Consider the following 26,445-nt stretch of genomic DNA (forward strand, 5'->3'; position numbering starts at 1 on the left):
GGCTTAACTTCCCTGTGCCAGAACACAAAGCCTGCTCTACTACACATAAGAATCTACAGTTTATTTGAAAAGCCCTCAAAATGAGGACCTTGGCAAGCGTTGTATGATATTAAAAATTACACATGCAGCATTCCTGAGCTAATAGATAGCATAAGTCACAGGAATCTGTACGTCTTATTCTTTAATCCTAAAGTTAGCATCACAAAAATATAAAGAGATTTCTTGAGCTTTAAACCACGGCTTCATTTATATCCCTAAAGGATTATGAAATGATTATATCAATAATAATAAAAAAATAAAATAAATTTAAAATACATTCCTAGCACTTTTGGACATCTTTCTGGAATGTTAGTGATTTTTTTTTTTTTTAATCAGCATTCATCTGTTGGCTGATGGTAGATCCTGGGATGCTGGTATGATGGAGGAAGACTTAAGAAAATAACCATATCACTGCACCATATATTCAGTAACCAAAGACATGCATCGCAGATTCCTGCTTACCTCACAGTCATCTACAGAATATGAGGTCTAGGGGAGTAAATCTGCTTTCACGATGCTGAAGCAATCAGATTCATTCCTCTATAATTATACTTTGTAGGCTGTTTTGAATACGATCATAGAACGTTAGAAATAGAAAAGACTTTAGGAGATAATCATTTGGTAGAACAGAAAATGGAGGCCAAGAAAAATGTAGCAATTTGCTTCAGGATCCCATAGCTGGCGACAAAGATGAGACTCATTAGAGTGTACAGTTGTCCAACCAAGCATATCTTTATTTTATTTTTAAAGGTGAATTTTCCAAGGTTGAGTCTTTACAGTGGTATCTCAGTGTGAAACTGGAAACGAAATAGTGAGGGTTTTTCTTTTTTCCTTTTTTTCAACTAAAAGTCTTTATGGGATCTGTGTGTGTGTGTGTGTGTGTTCTCAAAATAATCAGTTGAAATTATCGTCCATTCCCGAGCAATAGTCGGCCAGGTTAAAAATATACAGCAATATCTGGAGGGGTCTTCTGTTCCTTAGCAAGTGCCATCAAGGGAAGCTGCTAGTGTCCAGACATCCTCCCATCCCAGTGCTGGGCCGGGGTCTCTGCCTAAAATGTTCATGGGGAACACAGTCCCGGGCACAGGCAGGAGACCTGGCCTCAGTATTGCTGGGTCAGTGCACTTACCAATTCCCCACAAGGCAGCAGTATTGTTCAGGAAGGGGCAACCACCAGTTGTCCCCAGTGCAGGCTGAACCATAGGAGTGTGCCATGCCTGGTTTGGAGTTCAGTGAACATTTGTCAAATTAACTGTGAAAGCTGTTTGAATGTCTCCCCTCTGGTTGGGCGAAGGAGAGATCTGGTACAGAAAGCGAGCCTTCCCACGGTGCCTCTATCTCTCTTTAGCCAAGAAGAACAAGGTAAGCCCTGATTAGAGAGACTCTCAGGTAGGTTGTTAACCATTTGTATGTCTCTCATTTGTAAAAGGAGATGTGATGAACTTGAAGATCTCTTCAAGCTCTAGTAATTCTAACAGAAATGAATACATATGAGCTCTTGTCACTAGAACATGCAGTCTACTCACATTTCAGTCTTTTAGGTAAGAATTTTTAGGTTTATTTGTTGGGGTGAGTTTTATATATCCCATTGAATTACATGCCTTTGCATCTTATAATCCCTCTTAAGTGAGGTGTGATGTTTCCTCTTGTCTTATAATTGAGATTTTAATTTTATAAAGGGTAAGGACTGTAACCTCCCTACCTACTACCAAGATCCATATCTTATCTAGAACTGTAGAATACATCAAATGATGATTTCAGGGAGAAATAGCATTGCCATTGTTTCTTGGTCCTTTTATGTTTTAGAAATGTTATTTTATGTAAAATGTACTATGAACATAGCAGAAATACTGGGATCACCTTGTGGTGAGTGTTGTGAGCAATTGTGGTTTGCCACTCAGCATCCATACACCTTCCTTCTGGAAAATTTCTGGAATATCTATTGAGACACCATCTCTCCTATTTTGGAGGTTCAGTGAAACAGATCTGACTCCCATTTTCAAGGCTAAGCTTAAGTCAATTAGCATTTCTCATTCCTCTGTCCACAGTGACTAGTTCAGGGATGTTATTAAGACATTAGAAAATGGGGTGCGTGAGTGCCTCAGTGAGTTGAGCAGCTGACTCTTGATTTCAGCTCAAGTCATGATCTCGCAGTTCATGAGATCAAGCCTTGGCGTCAGGCTCTGTGCTGACAGTGTGGAGCCTGCTTGGGATTCTCTCTCCCTCTCTCTTTGGCCCTCCCCTCTTACTTTCTCTCTATAACACAATAAATAAATTAATTAAAAAAAAAAAGACATTAGAAGACGTTTAGCCTTGGGGAAAGGAGAAGCTTCTTTTCTCTTCCTCCTCCCACAGGAGGAGGCTTTCTTCCTTGATGGTCTGACACCCATGGGGCTGACACCTGTGGCATTTGGGTACCACTAAAAGACGTCTAGGGTGAAACTAAAGATATAGAGAAAAAACCAAGATCCTTGATAATATCATTTGAGTTGCTGGACGGAACCACATCTGAGGCCGGACAAGTTCTATACTTTATAGTCAATTAAGCCAACACCTCCCACTTCCTTAATTTTGGCTCAAGCTGGTTAGAGTAGCAATTTTCTTTCATTTCTAAATGACCTCCTTGAGGTTAGATGGGGCAATTTAACTAGTTATGGCCGAGGGGGGTGATTCATTTCTGAGTAAAAACACCTAAGTGCTACTTCAAGACCCTCAAACACTCCCTTCCCATACCATGGCATTGAGGAGCTGTGAGTCAGCCTCCCTCAGCCTGGCTCCCTGAGAGAGAGATTGTGTGGAGCAGAGACCCTGCCAAACCACAGGGAACTTACAGCGTGAGTGAGATATAAACCACTAGGACCTCAGAAACAATTGCCACCACAGATAAGGTTGGTATACACCAATACCGTACCTTATATTCTACCTTCTGGGCTGTGGAATAGACTTTATACACAGGAATTACTCTACATACAGAGGGTAAAAATGCCCTACTGGCATGTGTAACAAGTATTTCCATAGACTACTGACATGTAAATATGAAAACATAGATTAGATTAGAATTCAGTATTTTAATCCATTTCTAAGCCACACTTACTGGGGTATTCAGACAAATCCTGCTGGCACAAGTACCATCTTCTAAACACCAAACACAAACTTCCCCTGAATGTGTGAGTGTCTGTAAAAGAAAGAAAAATAAAACCGTAAACAGAAAACAAGACTCTGTTATAGAATCATATTCTAAATCACTTTTTAGTATGTCAATAACTTGGATGACTTACTATAATACTTCATTTTACTTGTATGGATTATGATGACAATCACAACACCAGTACTTCTGATTTAAACAAAAATTAAATGACCTTTAATACAATTTAAGTAACACATAATAACTATTTAGGATCAGAAAAGTGAAATCAAAAATTTTTTTCCATGTAACATAATCACTTAAAAATTCAACAGGATTATCGCTTAATGAGTAAAGCTAGAAACAAGAAATTATACATTTTTTAAACTAATAGATTTTGCTTTTAAGACCAGTTTCAGTACTAGAGAAATTTTGAGCAGAAAGTACAAAGTTGCCCTTACCCTCCCCCCACCAGATACATAAAATTTCCTCTATTATTATCTTGCCTTCAGTGTAGTACATTTGTTACAATTGAGGAGCCAACATTGATACATTATTATTGACTAAAGCCCATAGTCCGTATTAGGGTTCTCTCTGTGTCATACATCCTACAGGCTTTAACAAATGTATAATATGTATCCGCCATCACAGTGTCATACAGAATAGTTTCACTGCCCTAAAAATTCGCTGTGTTCCACCTCCATCTTTCCCTCCCTCCTTCCCACTGAGTCCCTGGCAGCCCCTGATCTTTTTACTGTCTCCATAGTTTTTCTTTTTCCCGAACATCACATAGAATGAATCATATAGCTTTTTCCCAAATTGGCTTCTTTCACTTAACATTATGCATTTAAGGCTCTTCTATATCCTTTCACAATTTAATAGCTCATTTATTCTTAGTGTTGGATAATATTCCATTGTATGGATATATCACAGTTTGTTTATTCATTTACCTACCGGGGGATATCTTGGTTACTTCCACGTTTTGGCAATTATGAATAAACTTGCTATAAACATTCATGTATAGGTTTTTGTGTGGGCACACGTTTTCAACTACCAAGAGGCCCAGTTTTCAAATTGGTTTTCAAATACCAAGAGGCCCAGTTGCTGAATCATAAGGTAAGAGAGTGTTTAGCTTTGTGAGAAAGGGCCAAACTTGCAAAGTTGCTATACCATTTTGATTCCTATAGGCAATGAGTAATTGCTTCTGTTGCTGCAATATCCTCGCTAGCACTGGGTATTGTCCACGTTTTAGATTTTAGACATTCTAATAGGTGTGTGGTGTCATCTCATTGCTTTAATTTGCAATTCTCTAAATGATGAATAATGTTGAACATCTTTTCATATACTTATTTGCTATCTGTATATTTTCTGTGGTAAAGTATTCCAATGTGTTGCTCATTTTTTTCCTGGAGTTGATTATTTTCTTAGTGTTGAGCTATAAGAATGCTTTGCACATTTTGGAAACCAGTCCATTATCAGATACATGTTTTACAAAGATTTTTCTCCCTGTCTGTAGCTTGTCTTTACTTTCTTTTAATATTGTCTTTCCTAGAGTATCAGCCTTTGATTTTAATGAAGTCCAACGTATCAGTTTTTCCTTTCATGGATTATGTTTTGTATTGTGTTGAAAAAGTCATTGCCAAACTCCTATGCTATTTTATGGGAATTTATAGTTTTTTATTTTACATTTAGATCCAGTGTGAGTTAATTTTTTTGGAAGGTGTAAAGTCTGTGACTCAATGGTGATGATAATGATGATGATGACAATGATGATGATTTTGCATGTGGATGTCCAGTTGTTCCTGCACCATTTGGTAAAAGACTGTCCCTTCTCAACTGAATTGTTTTTGCTCCTTTGTCAAAGGTCAGTCAACTATATTTGTATGGATCTATTTCTAGGTCCTCTCTTCTGTTCCATTCATCTATTTGTCCAGTTGTTCACCAATGCCATACTGTCTTGATTACTGTAGCTTTAAAATAAATCTTGAAAATTGGGTGGTGTTGGTCATACATTTTTTTCTTCAATATTGTATTTGCAATTCTGAATCTTTGCTTCTCCATATAAACTTCCGAATCAGTTTATGGATATCCACAAAATAACTTGCTGGGATTTTGATTGGGATTGCATTGAATCTTACCACATACTAGACTGTGGTGGGCGCTGATAAGTTAAGTTTGGAAAGTTTGGAAAGAACTGATACCTTAACGATTTTGAGTCTTCTTATCCATGTGCATGGAATATTTGTCCATTTATTTAGATCTTGTTTGATTTCATTCAAAGGAGTTTTGTAACCTTTCTCATATAGATCTTGTACATATTTTTGCTAGAACTCCCAAAATTTTAATGGATTTGTTGATAAACCATATGAAAGATGAAATGTTTCTTGAGATCAATAAAAAGTAAACAGTTAAACACCAGGAAGAAAACAGTTTCTTTCCAAAATGTAGCAGTTGGGTTTTTTTTCCTAAGTAGGTCAAATTCATATTTTGTGCATGGCAAGTATTTCATTTCCATCCTCAGAGGGTCTATGCTACTACTAGTTTAATGAGTGTTAATAACTCATGAGCGATGAATCTGTTTAAAGCTCTGGCTTGGAAAACTTGGGTGATGAATATAAACAGGATGGCTCCTCAGATTTTACATTTATTTATTTCTGAGAGACAGAGAGAGAGAGAGCATGAGTGGGGCCGAAGTCGTAGGCTTAACCGACTGAGCCACCCAGGCGCCCCAACTCCTCAGATTTTAATTGCTCTGGATGTTTTCAGAGACTTAATGTTATGAAGTCAAAATATAATGATGTCATTCTAACTGGGGAGGACATTAAGTGATGGAAGTGGTTGGCATTTCTACCACATCCTTAATACCCTCTAGCTCCTATTTGTATAAGGTTGCATATAAACTTCCAAAATCTTATCTTTAAATCCTACCGTGAAATGCTAAAATATTCCTTACCATGCAGTATTCATTTCCAGGTGAGATAAAGTCAATTGCCTGAAATTTCCCATCACAAGCCTCTAGGACTCTATTAAAGCTTGGCTCCTCACCAAAAGTGTAAATATAAATGGATCCCTGTTAAATATACCAAAAAAAAAAAAAAAAAAAAAAAAAAAAAAGAAAAGAAAAAAAGAAAAAAAAAAGAAAGAAAAGAAAAAGAAATATGATGTAATTGTTGCGTGTGCAGTTCAGCAACTATTTATTAAATGCCTACTATGAGCAAGGCACTGTGTGGGAATAGGTGAAGGGAAATTAGAGATCAACTCCAATAAGGCCTTGACCTTGAAGAACTTAAAATCTAGATGCTTAATTTGTTTATTGATTGATTCATTCACTCACACATCATTTAAAATAATCAACAAATAGGACTTTCTTCTTTTCTCCAATTCCAAGCATTCGTTTTTTAAGGTATAAAACATAACACTTCTTCCTGACTTCAAAAATATTTATACAAAAAATTTGTGAAATGTGGAAAACCAGAAAAATTGTTATGGTGAACGATTAAGTCTTAATCACATACTAGACGGTGGTAGGCACTGATAAAAACTTTTAAATAAGCCTTTGTGGAAATTGTGGAGGTGGGGCTGAAGCTGTTACTTTATGACTTATTTATCATTCTCAGCTGCCAAATTCACCTCTCAAAAAAAATCTATCCTGTAAGTTATGACTCTCTGCCAAGTAACTGTAATATGGTAGAGCCACTTAACTAGCAATAAGAAATCGGCTTTCAACTGAAGACAAGTTCTTCACATTTCCTTGAGTTAAACATGAATACTCCTGTTCTTGTTGGTCTAAAAAATATAATTCTGTAGAGTCTAAATTTGATAGATACTTACTGATTTTAATTTTCATTCATTCCTTCAGCAAATATTGAATGGATACACTGGCCTGGCATGGCTCTGCATGCTGGGACGATAGCAGAGGACAAAACAGGCAAAAATTCCCTGCCCTCATGGAGCTTACATTCTGCTGGGGCATTCAGACAATAGACAAGGTATCTAAATAGGATATATTGTAAGTTAAACAGCAGTACTTGTAAGACTCAAAAATATAAAGCAGGGAAAGAAGGTAAGACATGATAAAATAAGAGAGTGGGATTTTCAACTGAGTAGCCAAGGAAGGCTTTATTGAGGTAACTTTAGAGAAAAGACTTGAAGGAAATGAGGAAAAAAAGGATTCATGTGCATTCTGTGGGAAGAGCATTCCAAACAGAGAGAACAGCCAGTGCAAAGACCGTGAAGGGGGAACATGCCTTGTGAGTTAAAGAAAACAGCATGATTGCCAGCATGACTGGAACAGGATGAACAAGAAGCAGAGCAGGGGGAGACAAGGCCCAGGGAGAACAGAACCCATATCATGAAGAGCCTTGTAAAGCACAGTGAGGGGGCACCTGGGTGGCGCAGTCGGTTGAGCGTCCGACTTCAGCCAGGTCACGATCTCGCGGTCCGTGAGTTCGAGCCCCGCGTCAGGCTCTGGGCTGATGGCTCAGAGCCTGGAGCCTGTTTCCGATTCTGTGTCTCCCTCTCTCTCTGCCCCTCCCCCGTTCATGCTCTGTCTCTCTCTGTCCCCCCAAAAAAATAAAATAAACGTTGAAAAAAAATTTTTTTAAAAAAATTTTGGCTCTTAGTGAGGATTTTGGCTCTTAGTCAGAAGAACATGGGAAATCACTGGAGGGTTCTGAAGAGTAAACACAACAGTTGTTCTCACTTTGGCTGCTATGTTGGGGATACAGTTTACTCTATCCTGTACTGAGAAAAGTGTATTAAAGTGTCCCATTGAGATTATGACTTTGCTTCTCCTTGTCATTTTGCCACATTTTGCTTTATATATTTTGGGACTATTTTATTTAGTACGTATGTTTTTTTTTAATGTTTATATATTCCTGGTGAATTTAACCTTTTACTATTCTTGAAATAAGTCCATTTGTCTTCAGTAATGATTTTTGCCTAATAAATATATCACCACTGGCTTTTTTGTTGTTGTTAATGTTTGCATGTTAGATCTTTTTCTGTCTTAATTTTACTTACTTTAAATTTTTAAATTTACTTTCAATGTTACTGTATTTTTAAAAACTTTTATTTACTTTCTAAATTTTTTTAATGTTTTTATTTATTTTTGAGACAGAGAAAGACAGAGCATGAGCAGGGGAGGGTTAGAGAGAGAGGGAGATACAGAATCTGAAGCAGGCTCCAGGCTCTGAGCTGTCAGCACAGAGCCCAACGTGGGGCTCGAACTTACAGACTGTGAGATCACCACCTGAGCTGAAGTCAGACGCTTAACCGACTGAGCCACCCAGGTGCCCCCAAAAAACTTTTATTTACTTTCAATCTCACTGTATGCTTATGCTTTAGCTGTGTCACTTGTAAACAGTGCATAATTGGGTTTTGTATTTTTTTTTAATTCGGTATTGTAACCTTTGCCTTTTAAGTAAATCAATTATTGTTTTACTTTTATTGTAATTACTAATATATATGAGTTTAAATATTACATTTTAATTTATGCTTTCTACTTTCTTACTTGTTTCTTTTTCTCTTTTCTTACCTTGTTTTGGGTTGCTCTTTTAAAAAAAGTATTTCACTTTCTCCATCTATAGTGTAGAAATTTCATCGACTGTTTCAGATCTTTTGGTGGTTACCTTAGAAGCTACAACATGTATGGGCGCCTGGGTGGCTCAGTCGGTTAAGCGTCTGACTTTGGCTCAGGTCATGATCTCATGGTTCGTGAGTTCGAGCCCCGCATCAGGCTCTGTGCTGACAGCTTGCAGCCTGAAGCCTGCTTCAGATTCTGTGTCTCCTTCTCTCTCTGTCTCCCCCCACCCCGACTTGTGCTTTGTCTCTATCAAAAATAAATAAATATAAAAAAAAAATAGAAGTTACAACATGTAAACCTAATTTATAAACACCACAAGGTTACTTAAAACCTTACTTTCTGCCTGGGAAAGTAAACAATGAAATTGAAACACTTTATTCCATTTACTCCTTCCCCTCCAGTTTACATTATTGTTGTCTAGGATTTTAATTCAATGTTATTTCTGAACCTAACTTCACATTATTTTTGCTGTTAGGCAGTGTTCATTTACATTTCTCTACACATTTACTGCTATTCATTCTTATAACACAATACTTCCATCTGGGATCATTTTCCTCCCGCTTGAAGTACATTCTTTAGAATTTTCTCTAGTGATGGTCTGCTGCTTACAGTCAGTTTTGGAGTGTCTAAAAATGGTTTTTTTCAACCCTATACTGAAAAGTACTTTCACTGGGTGTAGAATTCCGGGTGGTAGTTACCTCATTTCACTACATCAGGGGTCAGCATACTTTTTCTATAAAGGGACACAAAGTAAATATCTTAGGCTTTGCAGGCCATGTGATCTCTCACAATGACTTCATTCTACCATTGTAGTGTGAAAGCAGCCATAGACAATACATAAATGAATGGGTGTCACTGTGTTCCAATAAAACTTGATTTATAAAAACAAGCAGCAGGCTGGTTTGGGCTTACAGGGCAATAGTTTGCTGACCCTTGCTATATATGGAAGATAGCATTTCACTATTCCTTACTTACATTATTGCCACAGAGAAGTCAGCTGTTAGTCTAATTGAAATAATCTGTTTCTCTCTCTGATTGCTTTTAAGATTTTCTCTGCCTTTGGTTTTCATGAATTTCACTTTGTTAAGTCTAAGTGTGGATATCTTTTCTGTATTCTGCTTGAGATTCACTGGTCCTCTTGAATCTGTAAATTCATGTCTTTAATCAGTCTAGAAAATCTTTTTAAAAATATCTCTTTAAATATTGTCTCTGCCTCACTCTCTCTCCTCTCTGGGATTCCAATTAAGCATATGTTAGATTTTTTTCACTGTATCATTCATGTCTCTTACTCTCCCTTCTGTATATCCTATCCTTTTGCATCTCTAAGCTACCTTCTGGATAACTTCTGCTCTGTCTTCCAGTTCATGAATTCTCTGTTTGGCTATGTCCAATCTTTTGTCAGACATAGCCATTTAATTTTTACTTTGTTAGTGTATTTTTCTTTTTTAGAATTTTTATTTCAGTCTTTCTCTCTTCTGTTATGTTGTCTTTTTTTAAATTTTTTTTTTTTTACATTTTATTTATTTTTGAGAGAGAGAGAGAGACAGACAGACAGACAGAGCACAAGTGGGGGAGAGGCAGAGAGAGAGGGAGACACAGAATCCGAAGCAGGCTCCAGGCTTTGAGCTGTCAGCACAGAGCCCAACGTGGGGCTCGAACTCACAAACCGTGAGATCATGACCTGAGCTGAAGTCAGACGCTTAACTGACTGAGCCACCAAGGCGCCCCTGTTATGTTATGTCTTTTATTGTTTCCTGTTCTCCATAGATATTTTAGGTTTGTCATTTATTTGTTAAAACTGTATTTATGAAAACATAGTTAGCATAATTGTTTTAACTTCAGATATTTACCAGAAAGTGAAATCTTTCCATATTTAAATTTAAGTTTCTTTTAGGTAGAAAATCATTGATCTTTTTTTGTAATCCATCTAAGGCCATTGCCTAAAAATATAAACTGCTGCTAATCCTGACTGTTGAGGGCCATTCCACTAATTCGGAGCTGTTCTAACAGTATAATTGAGGTAGACATTTGGTTTTATCCTGCATTTACTCCTCTTCTCTCCTTCTCTTACAGAACCATCCACGACCCCAATCTCAATCCATGTTTGGTTGGGTTGACTCTACCCAGGGTTCAAGGGTAGGCATGTGACAGGCCTGATCAATGACAGCTTAGAATTCTCCTGGACATAGTAATTGCCACAGGGGTAGAGAGGTGACCCAAGTAAGTACAATGAGTCTAAATTCCAGGACATTTTTTCCCAGCTGATGTCTTTCCACTAGGGTCACCATGAAGGTAGAAATATAAACTGGAGTTGCAGGAGGCCCCCTTGACATCTCAGGAAAGAGTCTGCATGGAAAAGGTGACAGCAGAGAGGAAACAGAGCCAAGATATGGCCACAAAACAAGGCCAGCAGCATCATGGGAGCCCCTGAATTCAGGGGCTTGCCCTTTTAGTTACATGTACAAATACAAACAAATGAAAAGTAACTACAACAACAAAAAAACCTTTTGGTATTTAGGCCTTTTAAGTTGGGTATTTTTTCATTTGTAACCTAAGGGGTCACGACTAGTAGAGTATCACTATGCAGCATTATGCTTGTCATTCTTGGCGTGCAATGATAATAATAATAACAATATTTGAAAATTATACATCAAGAAATACCATCTAGCATACCGTCTCTGTTTGAATCAGCAACATTTGGTAACTTGGAGAAAACATCATATGTTCCACAGGCTCTTCAACCTGAAGAAAATCCTCTATTTTGTAATGTAAATCTTTAATAATAAAAGAATACACAAAGCCATCCTAGAGACCAAAAAACAATGAGATAAACACAGAAAATCAGCCTCAGTCAATGCATGTATACTTTTCATGTCAAATGAGCTAAAACATATTGGCTACCATCCACAGTTTATTTTGGAATCATCATCAACGTTTACATTATCTAGAATGCCCTCTTTATTTAGGCAACTTTTAACCATCTTTCCTGGCCTAGTGTCAATTTTATTTCTTTTGTGACACAAAATTTTGTGACCTAAAATTTTACTGATCTCCCCTTTCTTTGAACTCCTCTAGCATCTATCTTTTTTACCAAATTCTTCATTATATAGGAGGTGGGGCAAATGAAGCAGTTTATCGTATGCCTTATGTATAGCAGTCTCCTTACTTCAAGAACACTAGCCTTAATGTAATCATTTAATCACTATTATGCGTATTTCTTTTCTCCCTAAATGATTCAAAGGTAGGGCATGTGGTGTTTATTTCCTTTATATCCTCCCTTCGAGTTCCTCTCACAGTGCTAGTACCCAGTAAAAATGGGTTGGTTGATTGTAAACAGACTTAGGTTAATTTAACTATTCTCAAGATGAATTTGAGTTATTTTTACAGTAGTGAAGAGGCTTTGGACAAATTCATTCATTATTTCTAGATTAGATCCCACTATAACTATAATAAATGGATTGGTGAGATGGCTGGATTCAGATACTTAAGACCTGGGGGATAAAACATGCAAGGTGTTTTCTCCAAACTCATCACCATTCTCCATAATTCATGGAGCAGATGCTCCCACCACTCTTTTAAACTAGTGGGGTTTTTTTTTTATTTTATTTTAAAAATAATCTCTCTACCCAATGTGGGGCTTAAACTCACAACCCTGACATCAAGAGTCACAGGCTCTACTAAATGAGCCAGCCAGGTACCCCTAAACTAGGTTTTTAAAAATGCCAAGGATGGGCTTGAGAAGGACAGAGCCAGAAAAGGCTATAAATGCAGACTAAATGTAGGAGGTGAGGGAGTGGGAATAGTCTGTTGCAAGGTTGGTGGGGTGATTATCAACTGAGTGTAGGTGTATGAGCTCCAAACTGCTTCTCATTGGTGGAGCTACATCTTTCACCCTGACATCCTTGCCTAACTACCCTCAGGGTCCTGGAAATGTGATCTCTGGCAATGGAAGAGACAAAGCTAACAGTGGTCTTGGGACATCAACCAGTAGAGCTGAGACTTTAGTGTAGGTTGGCTCCAAACCTTAGCACTAATTACAATACCACAGAAAAGCAATGTGGTCTGAGCCCTTTTCATACTTAACTGAGACTGTGGGCTCTAATAAATGATAGCAAAAACTCTGGAGTTTGACACACCTGGGTTCAAGCCTCAACTACCACATTTACTGGCTGGTGCACTCTGTAAGGCTTGGCTCCTTCCTCTGTATAAGGAGGATGTCAATAGTTCCTACTTGATAGGGTCATTACAAAAACCAGTAAGATAATACAAGGAAAGCACTTAGCATGACGCCTGGCACCAAATAAGCACCAAGTAAATGTAGGTCATTAATGCTAACTCTAATATGAACAATAACAATCTGATACATGTAAGCTAACTGGGTATGCACAAGAAGGTAAGCTGAAGCTTAGACAAAAGGTTCCATGTGTATCTGACAACCTAAGATGTTAAGTGCACAAACAGGCATGAAGTTGGGTGACAGATATTAATTAGGTGTTCTGGGAGACTTGGAGTTTTAACTCTACTTTTGATTATTTGCAATAGTCTAGATACATGGAAGTTCATTATACTGTTCTACTTTTATATATATTTAAAACATTCTTCATATAAAAAGTTTTATAATAGCAAGCATCCAAAAAGGGAATAATTTTAATTAATAATCAGACAGAACCTATTGTCCCAAATTATGGCTCATAATAGTAAGTGGCAACAAATGGAAGCTATATATACTCTTGAAAGCAATTAATTTTGAAGAAAAAATACATTACAATTCCAGAAATCAGCACGCCTCCCTTCTGATATGCCATGGTGACTGGATTAATCAGATGACATCCCTCTTTTGGCAAAGAAAAACAAGGTAAAACAGGTGACACATATTTAAAAGTGCAGTACAAAGCAATTAATTTCATTTTCTTTCCTAGTACTAGTCCTTTCTTTGTAATCCTTACCAAAAGTCAGCTTTCTATCAGAATATGTGCTATAATGCCTCCCAAGCAATGAATCATAAAAGATGCTCAGCATTGATTACTAATGTAAATCACAGGAATTTTTTTAAAGTTCTGTATCATCAGGTCTGTGTAACTAACACTGTAGAATTATATAGCAAATGCACTTTCTTATTTTAGGGAAGCGTTGTCAGAGATTTTAAGATGCCAGGAAAAAAACAAATAAAATGAAACCTAAGTTATTATCAAGCTGCATACTTAAGGTTTGTACATTTTATGGTATGTAAATTCATATCTCAGTAAATAAACAAAAAAGGATAAAAAGAAAGTAAAAAGAAAAATGTTCTACAGGAACAAATGTTATTAATAACATATTGCCCTTGGGGGGAAAATAACAAAAGTGTATTACCTTTTATGTAGATAAACCATGACAACTATAAGATCAAAAGCTCATACAGCATCCATCAAATTACTTTTTTACTGTTACATGCTTGGCATTTTGCCAGATGCTAAGAAGCATACTGTCCTTTCCTTCAAAGACTATTCACCTCCCCACAGTTCCTTCTTTTCCAATCCAGGTGCCCCTGGATCCGAGGTTCTTATGACTCCTGGCCTGGCCTAGGTACCTGATGCTTAGAGCCACCTTCTAGGATTATCCTTTGCTGAATTATGGCTAAACTAATCTTCCCATGCACAATTCCAGTTAGGGTACATCCCCAGTCAGGAGTTTTTGATGTCTGCCCACTGTCAGCTCAATTAAGTAGAAACACCTTAGCTGGACATTTAAGGTCAGACATGGTATACATGTCCGTTTGTTTCCCACTAGCCCTGTGTAACACTCAATGCTTTCAGACAAACTGGACCACTTCTTGTATCACAACCTTCCCCAGTTTTCCTTGTCTATGCAGATACCATTGCCAGAAACTCCACCTACCCTCATCTCTGCTTGTGACAACCCAAACTTCAAGGGCCATTTCAAATGTCACCTTCAAAATGACTTAACATGGCCTGTTTCCCTCATTTGAATTCACATAGTAATTGGTGAAATTTCTCTTTAATGAAATTATCTTAGTCTACCTGGAGGTAACTGTCTACTTATTTAATTCTCTTCAATAAAATAGAAATATCTTAAGGGTAGATATTATGAAATCATATATTTGCCACTTATGTCACCTCTGAGGCACTTTGTGTGGTATCTTACACATTGTAGAGGCTAGGCAAGTACTTATATGAAAGCATTTATAATATACCATGAAAATTATTAGGAATAGTATGCAAGAAGGAAATAGTGAGCAATACAAGACTACGCATGATTAAGTCCTAAATTTTGTATAACATATTACAAATGTGACAACAGTTTGGAAATGAAGAACATTGCTTTAGAGTTCATTTTAAAAGGGAGGAGCCAAGATTGTGGAACAGCATGGAAGTTTTTTGTGTGTCTTGCATCCATGAAATACAGCCAGACCGACACTAAGCCATCCTGCACACCTAGAAAACTGATTTGAGGATTAACACAACAATCTGCACAACCTGAACCACACAATTCAGTAGGAATTCACCCCAAAAGAAAAAGCACAAAGAAATGGCAGCCAGGGATTTAACCAACACAGATACAAGCAAGATGTCTAAACCAGAATTTAGAATCATGATAATAAGAATACTAGTTGGAGTCGAAAGTAGATGAGAATCCTTTTCTGAGGAGATAAAAGAAGTAAAAACTAGTCAGGATGAAATAAAAAATGCTATAACTGAGCTGCAATCACGGATGGATGCCATGGAAGGAAGGATGGATGAGGCAGAACAGAGAATCAGCGATACAGAGGACAAACTTATGGAGAATAATGAAACAGAAAAAAAAAGGGACATTAAAGCAAAAGATCATGATTTAAGAATTAGAGAAATCAGTGACTCATTAAAAAGGAACAACATCAGAATCATAGGGGTCCCAGAAGAGAAAGAGAGAGAAATAGGGGTAGAAGGGTTATGTGAGCAAATCATAGCAGAAAATTTTCCTAACCTGGGGAAAGACAGAGACATCAAAATCCAGGAAGCACAGAGGACCCCCATTAGATTCAACAAAAACCGACCATCAATAAGGCATATCATAGTCAAATTCACAAAATACTCAGGCAAGGAGAGAATCATGAAAGCAGCAAGGGAAAAAAGTCCCTAACATACAAGGGAAGACAGAGCAGGTTTGCAGTAGACCTATCCACAGAAACTTGGCAAGCCGGAAAGGAGTGGCAGGATATATTCATTTTGCTGAACAGAAAAATATGCAACCAAGAATTCTTTATCCAGCAAGGCTGTCATTCAAAATAGAAGGAGAGATAAGAAGTTTCCCAGACAAACAAAAATTAAAGGAGTTTGTGACCACCAAACCAACCCTGCAAGAAATTTTAAGGGAGACTCTCTGAGGGGAGAAAAGATGAAAATATAAATACATACATACATACATACATACATACATACATACCATAAGCAACAAAGATTAGAAAGGACCAGAGTACACCACCAGAAACTCCAACTCTACAAGCATCATAATGGCAATAAATTCATGTCTTTCAGTACTCACTCTAAATGTCAATGGACTCAATGCTCCAATCAAAAGACAAAGGGTAACAGAATGGATAAGAAAACAAGATCCATCTACATGCTGTTTACAAGAGACCCACTTTAGACCTAAAGACACCTTTAGATTGAAAATAAGGGGATGGAGAAACCATCTATCATGCTAACGGTCACCAAAAGAAAGCCAGAGTAGCCATACTTATATCAGACAATCTAGACTTTAAAATAAAGACTGTATCAAGAGATGCAGAAGGGCATTATATCATAATCAAGGGGTCTATCCACCAAGAAGACATAACACTTGTAAACATTTATGTGCCAAATGTAGCAGCCCCCAAATATATAAGTCAATTAATCACAAAGAAACTCATCGATAGTAATACCATAAGAGTAGGAGACTTCAGGGCGCCTGGGTGGCTCAGTCGGTTAAGCGGCCGACTTCGGCTCAGGTCATGATCTCGTGGTCTGTGAGTTCGAGCCCTGCGTCGGGCTCTGTGCTGACAGCTCAGAGCCTGGAGCCTGTTTCAGATTCTGTGTCTCCCTATCTCTGACCCTTCCCCGTTCATGCTCTGATTCTGTCTCAAAAATAAATAAACGTTAAAAAAAAAAATTAAAAAAAAAAAAGAGTAGGAGACTTCAACACCCACTCACAGCAATGGACAGATCGTCTAATCAAAAAATCAACAAGGAAACAATGGCTTTGAAGGACACACTGGACCAGATGGATTTAACAGATATATTCAGAACATTTCATCCTAAAACAGCAGAATACGCATTCTTCTCCAGTGCACATGGAACGTTCTCCAGAATAGACCATATACTGGGACACAAATCAGCCCTAAGCAAGTACAAAAAGATCAAGATCATACTGTGCATATTTTCAGACCACAATGCTATGAAATTCAAAATCAACCACAAGAAAAAATTGGAAAGGTAACACATACTTGGAGACTGAAGAACATTGTACAAAAGAATGAACGGGCTAACCAAGAAGTTAAAGAGGAAATTAAAAAGTATATGGAAGCCAATTAAAATGATAACATCACAACCCAAAACCTCCAGGATGCAGCAAAGGTGGTCATAAGAGGAAAGTATATAGCAATCCAGGCCTTCCTAAAGAAGGAAGAAATATCTCAGATACACAACCTAATCTTATACCTTAAGAAGCTGGAAAAAGAACAGCAAATAAAACCCAAAGCCAGCAGAAGTCAGGAAATAATAAAGATTAGAGCAGAAATTGATGCTATCGAAACCAAAAAAACAGTAGAACAGATCAATGAAACCAGTAGCTGGTTCTTTGAAAGAATTAACAAAATTGATAAACCACTAGTCAGTTTGATCAAAAAGAAAAAGGAAAGGACCCAAATAAATAAAATGAAGAATGAAAGAGGAGAGATCACAACCAACACAGCAGAAATAAAAACAATAATAAGAGAATAGTATGAGCAATTATACGCCAATAAAATGGGCAACCTGGAAGAAATGGACAAATTCCTAGAAACACATAAACTACCACAACTGAAACAGAAAGAAGGAGAAAATTTGAACAGACCCATAACCAGTAAGGAAATCGAATTAGTAATAAAAAATCTCCCAAAAAACAAGAGTTCAGGGCCAGATGGCTTTCCAGGGGAATTCTACCAAACATCTAAGGAAGAGTTAACATCTATTCCTTTGAAGCTGTTCCAAAAAATAGAAACGGAAGGAAAACTTCCAAACTCTTTCTATGAAGCCAACATTACCTTGATTCCAAAACCAGACACAGACCCCACTAAAAAAGAGAACTATAGACCTATTTCCCTGATGAACATGCATGCAAAAATCCTCAACAAGATATTAGCCAACCGGATACAACAATACATTAAAAGAATTATTCACCATGACCAAGTGGGATTTATACCTGGGATGCAGGGCTGGTTCAATATCTGCAAACAATTAATGTGATTCATCACATCAATAAAAGAAAGGACAAGAACCATATGATCCTCTCAATAGATGCAGAAAAAGCATTTGACAAAATACAGCATCCTTTCTTGATAAAAACCCTCAAGAAAGTAGGGATAGAAGGAGCATACCTCAAGATCATAAAAGCCATATATGAATGACCCAATGCCAATATCATCCTCAATGGAGAAAAACTGAGAGCTTTCCCCCTAAGGTCAGGAACAAGACAGGGATGTCCACTCTCACCACTGTTATTCAACATAGTATTGGTAGTCTTAGCCTCTGCAATCAGACAACACAAAGAAATAAGAGGCATCCAAGAGGAGGATTACAGGAGGAGGCCAAACTTTCACTCTTTACAGATGACATGATACTCTATATGGAAAACCCAAAATATTCCACCCAAAAACTGTTAGAATTGATTCATGAATTCAGCAAAGTTGCAGGATATAAAATCAATGCACAGAAATCAGTTGCATTCCTATACACCAATAATGAAGCAACAGAAAGAGAAATAAAGGAATTGATCCCATTTACAGTGGCACAAAAAAACATAAAATACCTGGGAATAAATCTAACCAAAGAGGTGAAAAATGTATACACTGAAAACTATAGAAAGCTTATGAAAGAAATTGAAGAAGACACAAAAAAAAAAAATGGAAAAAGATTCCATGCTCCTGGATAGGAAGAACAAATATTGTTAAAATGTTGATACTACCTAAAGCAATCTACATATTCAATGCAATCCCTATCAAAATAACACCAGCATTCTTCACAGAGCTAGAACAAATAATCCCAAAATTTGCAAGGAACCAGAAAATACCCCAAATAGCCAAAGCAATCTTGATAAAGAAAACCAAAGCAGGAGGCATCACAATCCCGGACTTCAAGTTATACTACAAAGCTGTAATCATCAGGATAGTATGGTACTGGCACAAAAACAGACACTCAGATCAATGGAACAGAATAGAGAACCCAGAAATAGACCCACAAATGTATGGCCAACTAATCTTTGACAAAGCAGTAAAGAATATCCAGTGGAATAAAGACAGTTTCTTCAGCAAGTGGTGCTGGGAAAACTGGACAGCGACATGCAGAAGAATGAACCTGGACCACTTTCTTATATCATACACAAAAATAAATTCAAAAATACCTAAATGTCAGACAGGAAGCCATCAAAATCCTCGAGGAGAAAACAGGCAAAAACCTCTTTGATATTAGCCGCAGCAACTTCTTACTCAACACGTCTCCAGAGGCAAGGTAAACAAAAGCAAAAATGAACTACTGGGACCTCATCAAAATAAAAAGATTCTGCACAGTGAAGGAAACAATCAGCAAAACCAAAAGGCAACCAACAGAATGGGAGAAAGAATTTGCAAACGACATATCAGATAAAGAGTTAGTATCCAAAATCTATAAAGAACTTATCAGACTCAACACCCAAAAAACAAATAATCCAGTGAAGAAATGGGCAAAAGACATGAATAGACACTTCCCCAAAGAAGACATCCAGATGGCCAACTGACACATGAAAAAATGCTCAACATCACTCATCATCAGGGAAATACAAATCAAAACCCCAATGAGATACCACCTTAGACCTGTCAGAATGGCTAACATTAACAACTCAGGCAACAACAGATGTTGGCAAGAATATGGAGAAAGAGGATCACTTTTGCATTGTTGGTGGTAATGCAAGCTGGTGTAGCCACTCTGGAAAACAGTATGGAGGTTCCTCAAAAAACTAAAAATAGAACTACTCTATGACCCAGCAATCGCACTACTAGGCATTTATCCAAGGGATACAAGTGTACTGTTTCAAAGGGACACATGCACCCCCATGTTTATAGTAGCACTATCAACAATAGCCAAAGTATGGAAAGAGCCCAAATGTCCATTGATGGATGAATGGATAAAGAAAATGTGGTATATATATACAATGGAGTACTACTCAGCAATCAAAAAGAGTGAAATCTTGCCATTTGCAACTACGTGGATGGAACTGGAGGTTATTATGCTAAGTGAAATTAGTCAGAGAAAGACAAATATCATACGACTTCACTCATATGAGGACTTTAAGAGACAAAACAGATGAACATAAGGGAAGGGAAACAAAAATAATATAAAAACAGGGAGGGGGACAAAACATAAAAGACTCATAAATATGGAGAACAAACTGAGGGTTACTGGAGGGGTTGTGGGAGGGGGTATGGGCTAAATGGGTAAGAGGCACTAAGGAATCTACTGAAATCATTGTTGCACTATATGCTAACTAATTTAGATATAAATTTAAAAAATAAAAAATTAAATTAAAAAAAAGAATTTGTTTTTAAAAAAAACATATAGGTGCTAATCTGTAGCAATCTCTGGGATTTAACTCTGGAGCCAAAGGATGAGTAAAACACAGTTCTTGACTTCAAAGAATTGATATCTAGTGGGAAACACAGACATGCATATGGGACACTGTGAAAGCACAGGATGAGGCTCTACCAAGGGAGCAAGTCTCAATGAATCCCATACAGGGTCACTGAATTTCACCCTAAGGTTGGGGTGAAGACAGGGAAGGATCCACTGAGGATGACCTCATCAGGTAGACCAGGAAGAGAAGGGCATCTTAGACAAAGATAACTACAAATGCCAGCAGGCAGAATTTGGAGGCAGCACAGGAATGATGAGAACTTCTCCAAGGCTTATGTGGGAGAAGCTGGAACTGGGAAGGCAGGCCACAAAAGGGGTTCACTTTGTAGAGAGCTATGGGATGGCACTGTGGAGGCAAGGTTAAAGAGAACTTAGCCTGGAGGGTACAGGTGACAGTGAAAGGAAGCCAGGGTTGGGGCAGGAAAGTCAAACCTAATGGCTTCAATGAAGTCTAAGCCAGGGAATGGGAGTAAGAGTAGATGAGGGGCACTGTCCTAGGGGAAACTTGCTGTAGGTGGTGGTATTGAGCTGGGAACTCAAGGAGTCAGAGAGTAAATCGGCAAGAGGGTGAGCTAGGAGGCATGTCTGTGAAAAGACAGGAAGAAAGTACTGGCTAGATCAGAAAACTCAACCTGGGGAGTAGAAGAAAATAATATAAATAGAGCAGGTAGGATCAGATTAGAGAGAGTGTAGAATCAAGGCAAAGCAGTCACTGAATTGCATGTTGAAATGGTCTTCAAGGGGGCGCCTGGATGGCTCAGTCGGTTAAGCGTCCGACTTCGGCTCATGTCATGATCTCACGGTCCGTGAGTTCAAGCCCCGCGTTGGGCTCTGTGCTGACAGCTCAGAGCCTGGAGCCTGTTTCAGATTCTGTGTCTCCCTCTCTCTCTGCCCCTCCCCTGTTCATGCTCTGTCTCTGTCTTAAAAATAAATAAACATTAAAAAAAAATTGAAATGGTCTTCAAGAAGGACAGTTTGGCAAGGATGAGATGCTTGCTTTGGGTTAGTGTAGATTAAGGCCAATGAAGTCAGTCCTAAGGTTGCTGCAGAAACCAAGAAGTGAAATAACAAGAGGAATGGAGAGTGGAATAAGTGGAATGGAGAGTGCATTGCACAAAGTGGGGAGCTCGCAATGACCAGTCTCCCTTCTCAAAAGGTCTATACCTAGCTCCTAGACCCAAAAGGTCTATACCTAGCTAATGAGTGGACATTAGCTTCTGTGACTAAGGGCAACCCTGGCCACAGCTGATGGGACCAGGAATAGACATCAGATCTAAGGAAAATAAATCCAATTCTCTTAGAAATTCTAATCAAGGAACACAAGATAATTTTCAAGATGGCAGTTAAACTTAAAAGAGGTCATTGTGGAAAAAGGCCTTGAAAGGGGTGGAAGGCAGGAAAGGGCATAATTTGTTGATTAAACAAAATAGGCATATGTATTGGAAAGGATATAGCATAGTAGCTAATAACTTGAACTCTGGCATTCCCTATCAAAATAATGTCAGCATTCTTCACAGGGCTGGAACAAACAATCCTAAATTTGTATGGAACCAGAAAAAATCCCAAATAGCCAAAGCAATCCTGAAAAACAAAACCAAAGCTGGAGGTATCACAATTCCGGACTTCAAGCTGTATTACAAAGCTATAATCATCAAGATAGTATGGTACTGGCACAAAAACAGACACATAGATCAATGGAACAGAATAGAGAACTCAGAAATGGACCCACAAATGTATGGCCAATTTATCTTTGCAAAGCAGGAAAGAATATCCAATGGAAAAAAAGACAGTCTCTTCAGCAAATGGTGCTGGGAAAACTGGACAGCAGCACACAGAAAAATGAACCTGAACCACTTTCTTATACCATATACAAAAAAAACCTCAAAACGGATAAAAGACCTAAATGTAAGACAGGAAGCCATCAAAATCCTCGAGGAGAAAACAGGCAAAAACCTCTTTGATCTTGGCCGCAGCAACTTCTTACTTGACATATCTCCAGAGGCTAGGGAAACAAAAGCAAAAATGGACTATTGGGACCTTATCAAGATAAAAAGTGAAGGAAAAAATCAGCAAAACTAAAAGGCAACTGACAGAATGGGAAAAGATATTTGCAAATGACATATCAGATAAAGAGTTAGTATACAAAATCTATAAAGAACTTATCAAACTCAACACCCCAAAAAACAAATAATCCAGGGAAGAAATGGCCAAAAGACATGAATAGACATTTCTCCAAAGAAGACACCCAGATAGCTAACAGACACATGAAAAGATGCTCAATATCACTCATCAACAGGGAAACAGAAATCAAACCCACAACGAGATACCACCTCACACCTCTCAGAATGGCTAAAATTAACAGATGTTGGTGAGGATGTGGAGAAAGAACGCTTTTGTACTACTGGTGGGAATGCACTCCAGTGCAGCCACTCTGGAAAACAGTATGGAGATTCTTCAAAAAATTAAAAATAGAACTATCCTATGGCTCAGCAATTGCACTACTAGGTATCTATCCAAGGGATACAGTTGTGCTGATTCAAAGGGACACATGCACCCCAATGTTTATAGGAGCACTATTGAGAATAGCCAAAATATGGAAAGAGCCCAAATGTCCATTGAAGGATGAATGGATTAAGACGATGTGGTATATATATATACAATGGAATATTGCTTGGCAATAAAAAAGAATGAAATCTTACAATTTGTAACAACAAGGATGGAACTAGAGTGTATTATACTAAGTGGCATAAGTCAGTCAGAGAAAGACAAATATCATATGATTTCACTCGTGTGGAATTTAAGATACAAAACAGATGAACATAAGGAAAGGGAAGCAAAAATAGTATAAAAACAGAGAGGGATACAAACCATAAGAGACTCTTGAATACAGAGAACAAACTGAGGGTTGCTGGTGGGGTGTTGGGTGGGGATATGGGTTAAATGGGCAAGGGGCATTAAGGAGGGCACTTGTTGGGATGCGCACTGGGTGTTATATGTAAGTGATGAATCACTAAAGTCTATTCCTGAAGTCATTATTACACTAAATGATAACTAACTTGGATTTAAATTTAAAAAATAATAAAATAAAATAACTTGGACTCTGAAGTTCTTTTAAGTAGGCTTCATGTCCAGTGCAGAGCCCAATGTGAGGCTTGATTTCATGACCCTGAGATGAAGACGTGAGCTGAGATCAAGTGTTGGACGCTTGGGGTGCCTAGGTGTCTCAGTCGATTAAATGTCTGAATCTTGGTTTTGGCTCAGGTCATGATCTCATGGTTCCTGAATTTGAGCCCCATGTCAGGCTCTGTGCTAACAGTGTGGAGCCTACTTGGGATTCTCTCTCTCTTCCTCTCCCTCTGCCCCTACCCTGCTCATGCACTCTCTCTTTCTCTCAAAATAAATACGCTTAAAAAAAAAAAAAGAGTTAGACACTTAACCAACTGAGCCACCCAGGTGCCCCAATGGACTCTGAAGTCTTATTGCTTGTGTTCAGGTATTAGTTCCACAGTTTACCAGTTATGTGAATTTGGGAATTTTCCTTAACCTCTCAATGCTTACGTTTTTTTCATCTTTCTCATGGAGATGAAAATGTATCTCTTTATAAAGTTGTTTTGAGGATTACATGAAATATACACATAGAGTGCAGCAGAATGCCCAGAGCATAGAACACTAGCTAGAAGGAACATGCACAAGACTTGGTAATTAACTATGGGATAAAGGAAAAGAAAGAATCAAAGAGGTCTCCAAGCAAGAGAAAAATAAGGAACAAACATCCATTTTCAAGTGTAAAACCATCACCAGTGGCTACATTTCTGGGAATAATGAAACAAAGTAGTTTCTCACCCCTTGATGTCGTATCTTCTATCTTATTAAGTATAGTCACCTTCAAGGTTTCTGCATTAACCATTAAAAGATGACCCTCTTCACAGCCAATATATAGGTCATTTGTTGGAGTCCAGCAATGCATAGTTGGGTGAAGCAAAGGATATAGATCGTCTTTAGGCTTTAGGAAAAGATTAGAAACCTTGTGTTAACAACATTTATGGCTGTGGTACCAGGTGGCTCATTCAGTTAAGCGGCGGACTTGAACTGAGGTCATGATCTAGCAGTCTGTGAGTCGGAGACCCTCATCTGGCTCTGTGCTGACAGCTCAGAGCCTGGAGCCTGCTATGGATTCTGTGTCTCCCTCTCTCTCTGCCCCTCCCCCACTTGCACTCTGTCTCTCTTTCTCTCTCTCAAAAATAAATAAACATTAAAAAAAAAGAGAGAGAGAGAGAGACAACATTCATGGCTTAAGAGCCAGAGAAATACCCAAGAGAATAACTTCCAGAAAGAAACAAATGAATATGGACTCATATCCTTTCAATTCATTGGTCCTGTTTGCCAAGAGCTAAGTGAACTTACCATTCCTTGCTCCACTTATCATTCTATATTTTAGTTCACTAAGAATATATAAGATGGTCTTGCCAGCATATTTGGAGTTCTAGTGTCACAGGGTTTCATGAAAATTTTAAGTAATAACTCCTACACTGCTTCTTGGGAGACTTTTTTGCTATCTCGAATCTAAGAAAGACATTGTCTAGCTAAAATCACCCTGAGGAAAACTTTTGTCATCATTTCACCCTCCTGATTCTGCAGGGGGCACAGATATGATTTTCCTTGAGTGGTTATGGAGAAGTTGACCCAGATCCTCTGGCATAGTTTTTAGGGGAAATGAAAAGAGGACACGTGCCTGATTTTGGTGGCCTAATTTGGTTCATGAAACATCCTATGTGATTTTGATACCATGAAAAACTCAAAGAGAAAGACACAACATCTATGGAATGTGCCTAAAAGAAAAGCTGGCTTCGGGAAGTAAGAACAATATGGACCAAGGATCTAAGGCAAACTTTTCCTGTAAAGGACCAAGTAGTGAATATTTTAGGCTTTGTGGACCACATAGGTCTCTGTCACATATCCCTTTTATTTTTTTTTAAACACTCCAATAAAAAATGCAAAAACCATTCTTAGCTTGGGGCCATATAAAAACTGGCCACAGTTTGTTGGTCTCTGCCTTAGACGGTAATACCTCAGTAATATGGCCCCTGCAGCTTTAAATACTCATGTTCCACAGGGGACACGCTCTTCTGTCAGCACAGAGCAGGTCTCCTCATAAGTTAAGGCCTCCCTGCTTTCCTTCCTGGAGGTCAAGGCAGCTGTGGCAGCTATTTTGGGCATATGCCCCACAGCACTGATTAAAACTATGAATTCAGAATACATAACACAGGACTGCTTCCTTTCTAGTTAAACAAATCAAATATACTAGTTTACTTACTTAGTTATTACTGTCTGAGCTTTTGGTTATACTATAGCACTGTTTAGAATTGCATTAGCTAGAAAGTAATGTTTTTGTTATCTTTAGGATCCTTACACCCATTGGAACAGAAAAAAAATTTTAATAAGCTATTGGCCAAATTAACAGAATTTTTGAATACCTTGAGACCTCCATGTTTATTTCATTCTTTCATTCATTTTTAATTCATCTAAAAAATATTTATTAAACACTTACTACATTCCAGGTACTGTTCTAGGCACAGGGATGTAGCAGTGAACAAAACAGACACACACACACACACAAATCTCTGCCCTCATGGGGCTTATGTCCTGGTGAAGGGAAACAGAATAAAAATAAGCTAAGAAGTTAACCATATAGAATATTATATGTTGACAAACGCTGTGGATAAACATAAAGCAGAAGTTGGAATAGGTTCTACAGTTGGGGAATACTGTAAACCTATTAAACAGTAATTTTTCCATTAGAAACTCCTCAATATATACAA

General features: G+C 37.9%; 1 protein-coding gene across 4 annotated transcripts in view; it reads right to left on the minus strand.

Moving 5' to 3' along the window:
* CFAP43 (cilia and flagella associated protein 43) overlaps positions 1-26,445 on the minus strand; it is a 122,097-nt gene that overhangs the window by 75,829 nt on the left and 19,823 nt on the right. For 3 of the 4 annotated variants that reach the window (XM_045438813.1, XM_045438815.1, XM_045438812.1), the window contains exons 6-10: positions 24,470-24,629; positions 13,514-13,581; positions 11,421-11,552; positions 6,117-6,233; positions 3,134-3,214 (exon numbers count right to left, since the gene is read on the minus strand). In XM_045438813.1, the coding sequence (XP_045294769.1) occupies positions 3,134-3,214; positions 6,117-6,233; positions 11,421-11,552; positions 13,514-13,581; positions 24,470-24,629 (558 nt within the window). The remainder of the gene's footprint in view (positions 1-3,133; positions 3,215-6,116; positions 6,234-11,420; positions 11,553-13,513; positions 13,582-24,469; positions 24,630-26,445) is intronic. The other variant, XM_045438814.1, reaches the window with a different exon arrangement.

Source organism: Leopardus geoffroyi, chromosome D2, assembly GCF_018350155.1.
Source record: "Leopardus geoffroyi isolate Oge1 chromosome D2, O.geoffroyi_Oge1_pat1.0, whole genome shotgun sequence".
Lineage (NCBI taxonomy): Eukaryota > Metazoa > Chordata > Mammalia > Carnivora > Felidae > Leopardus > Leopardus geoffroyi.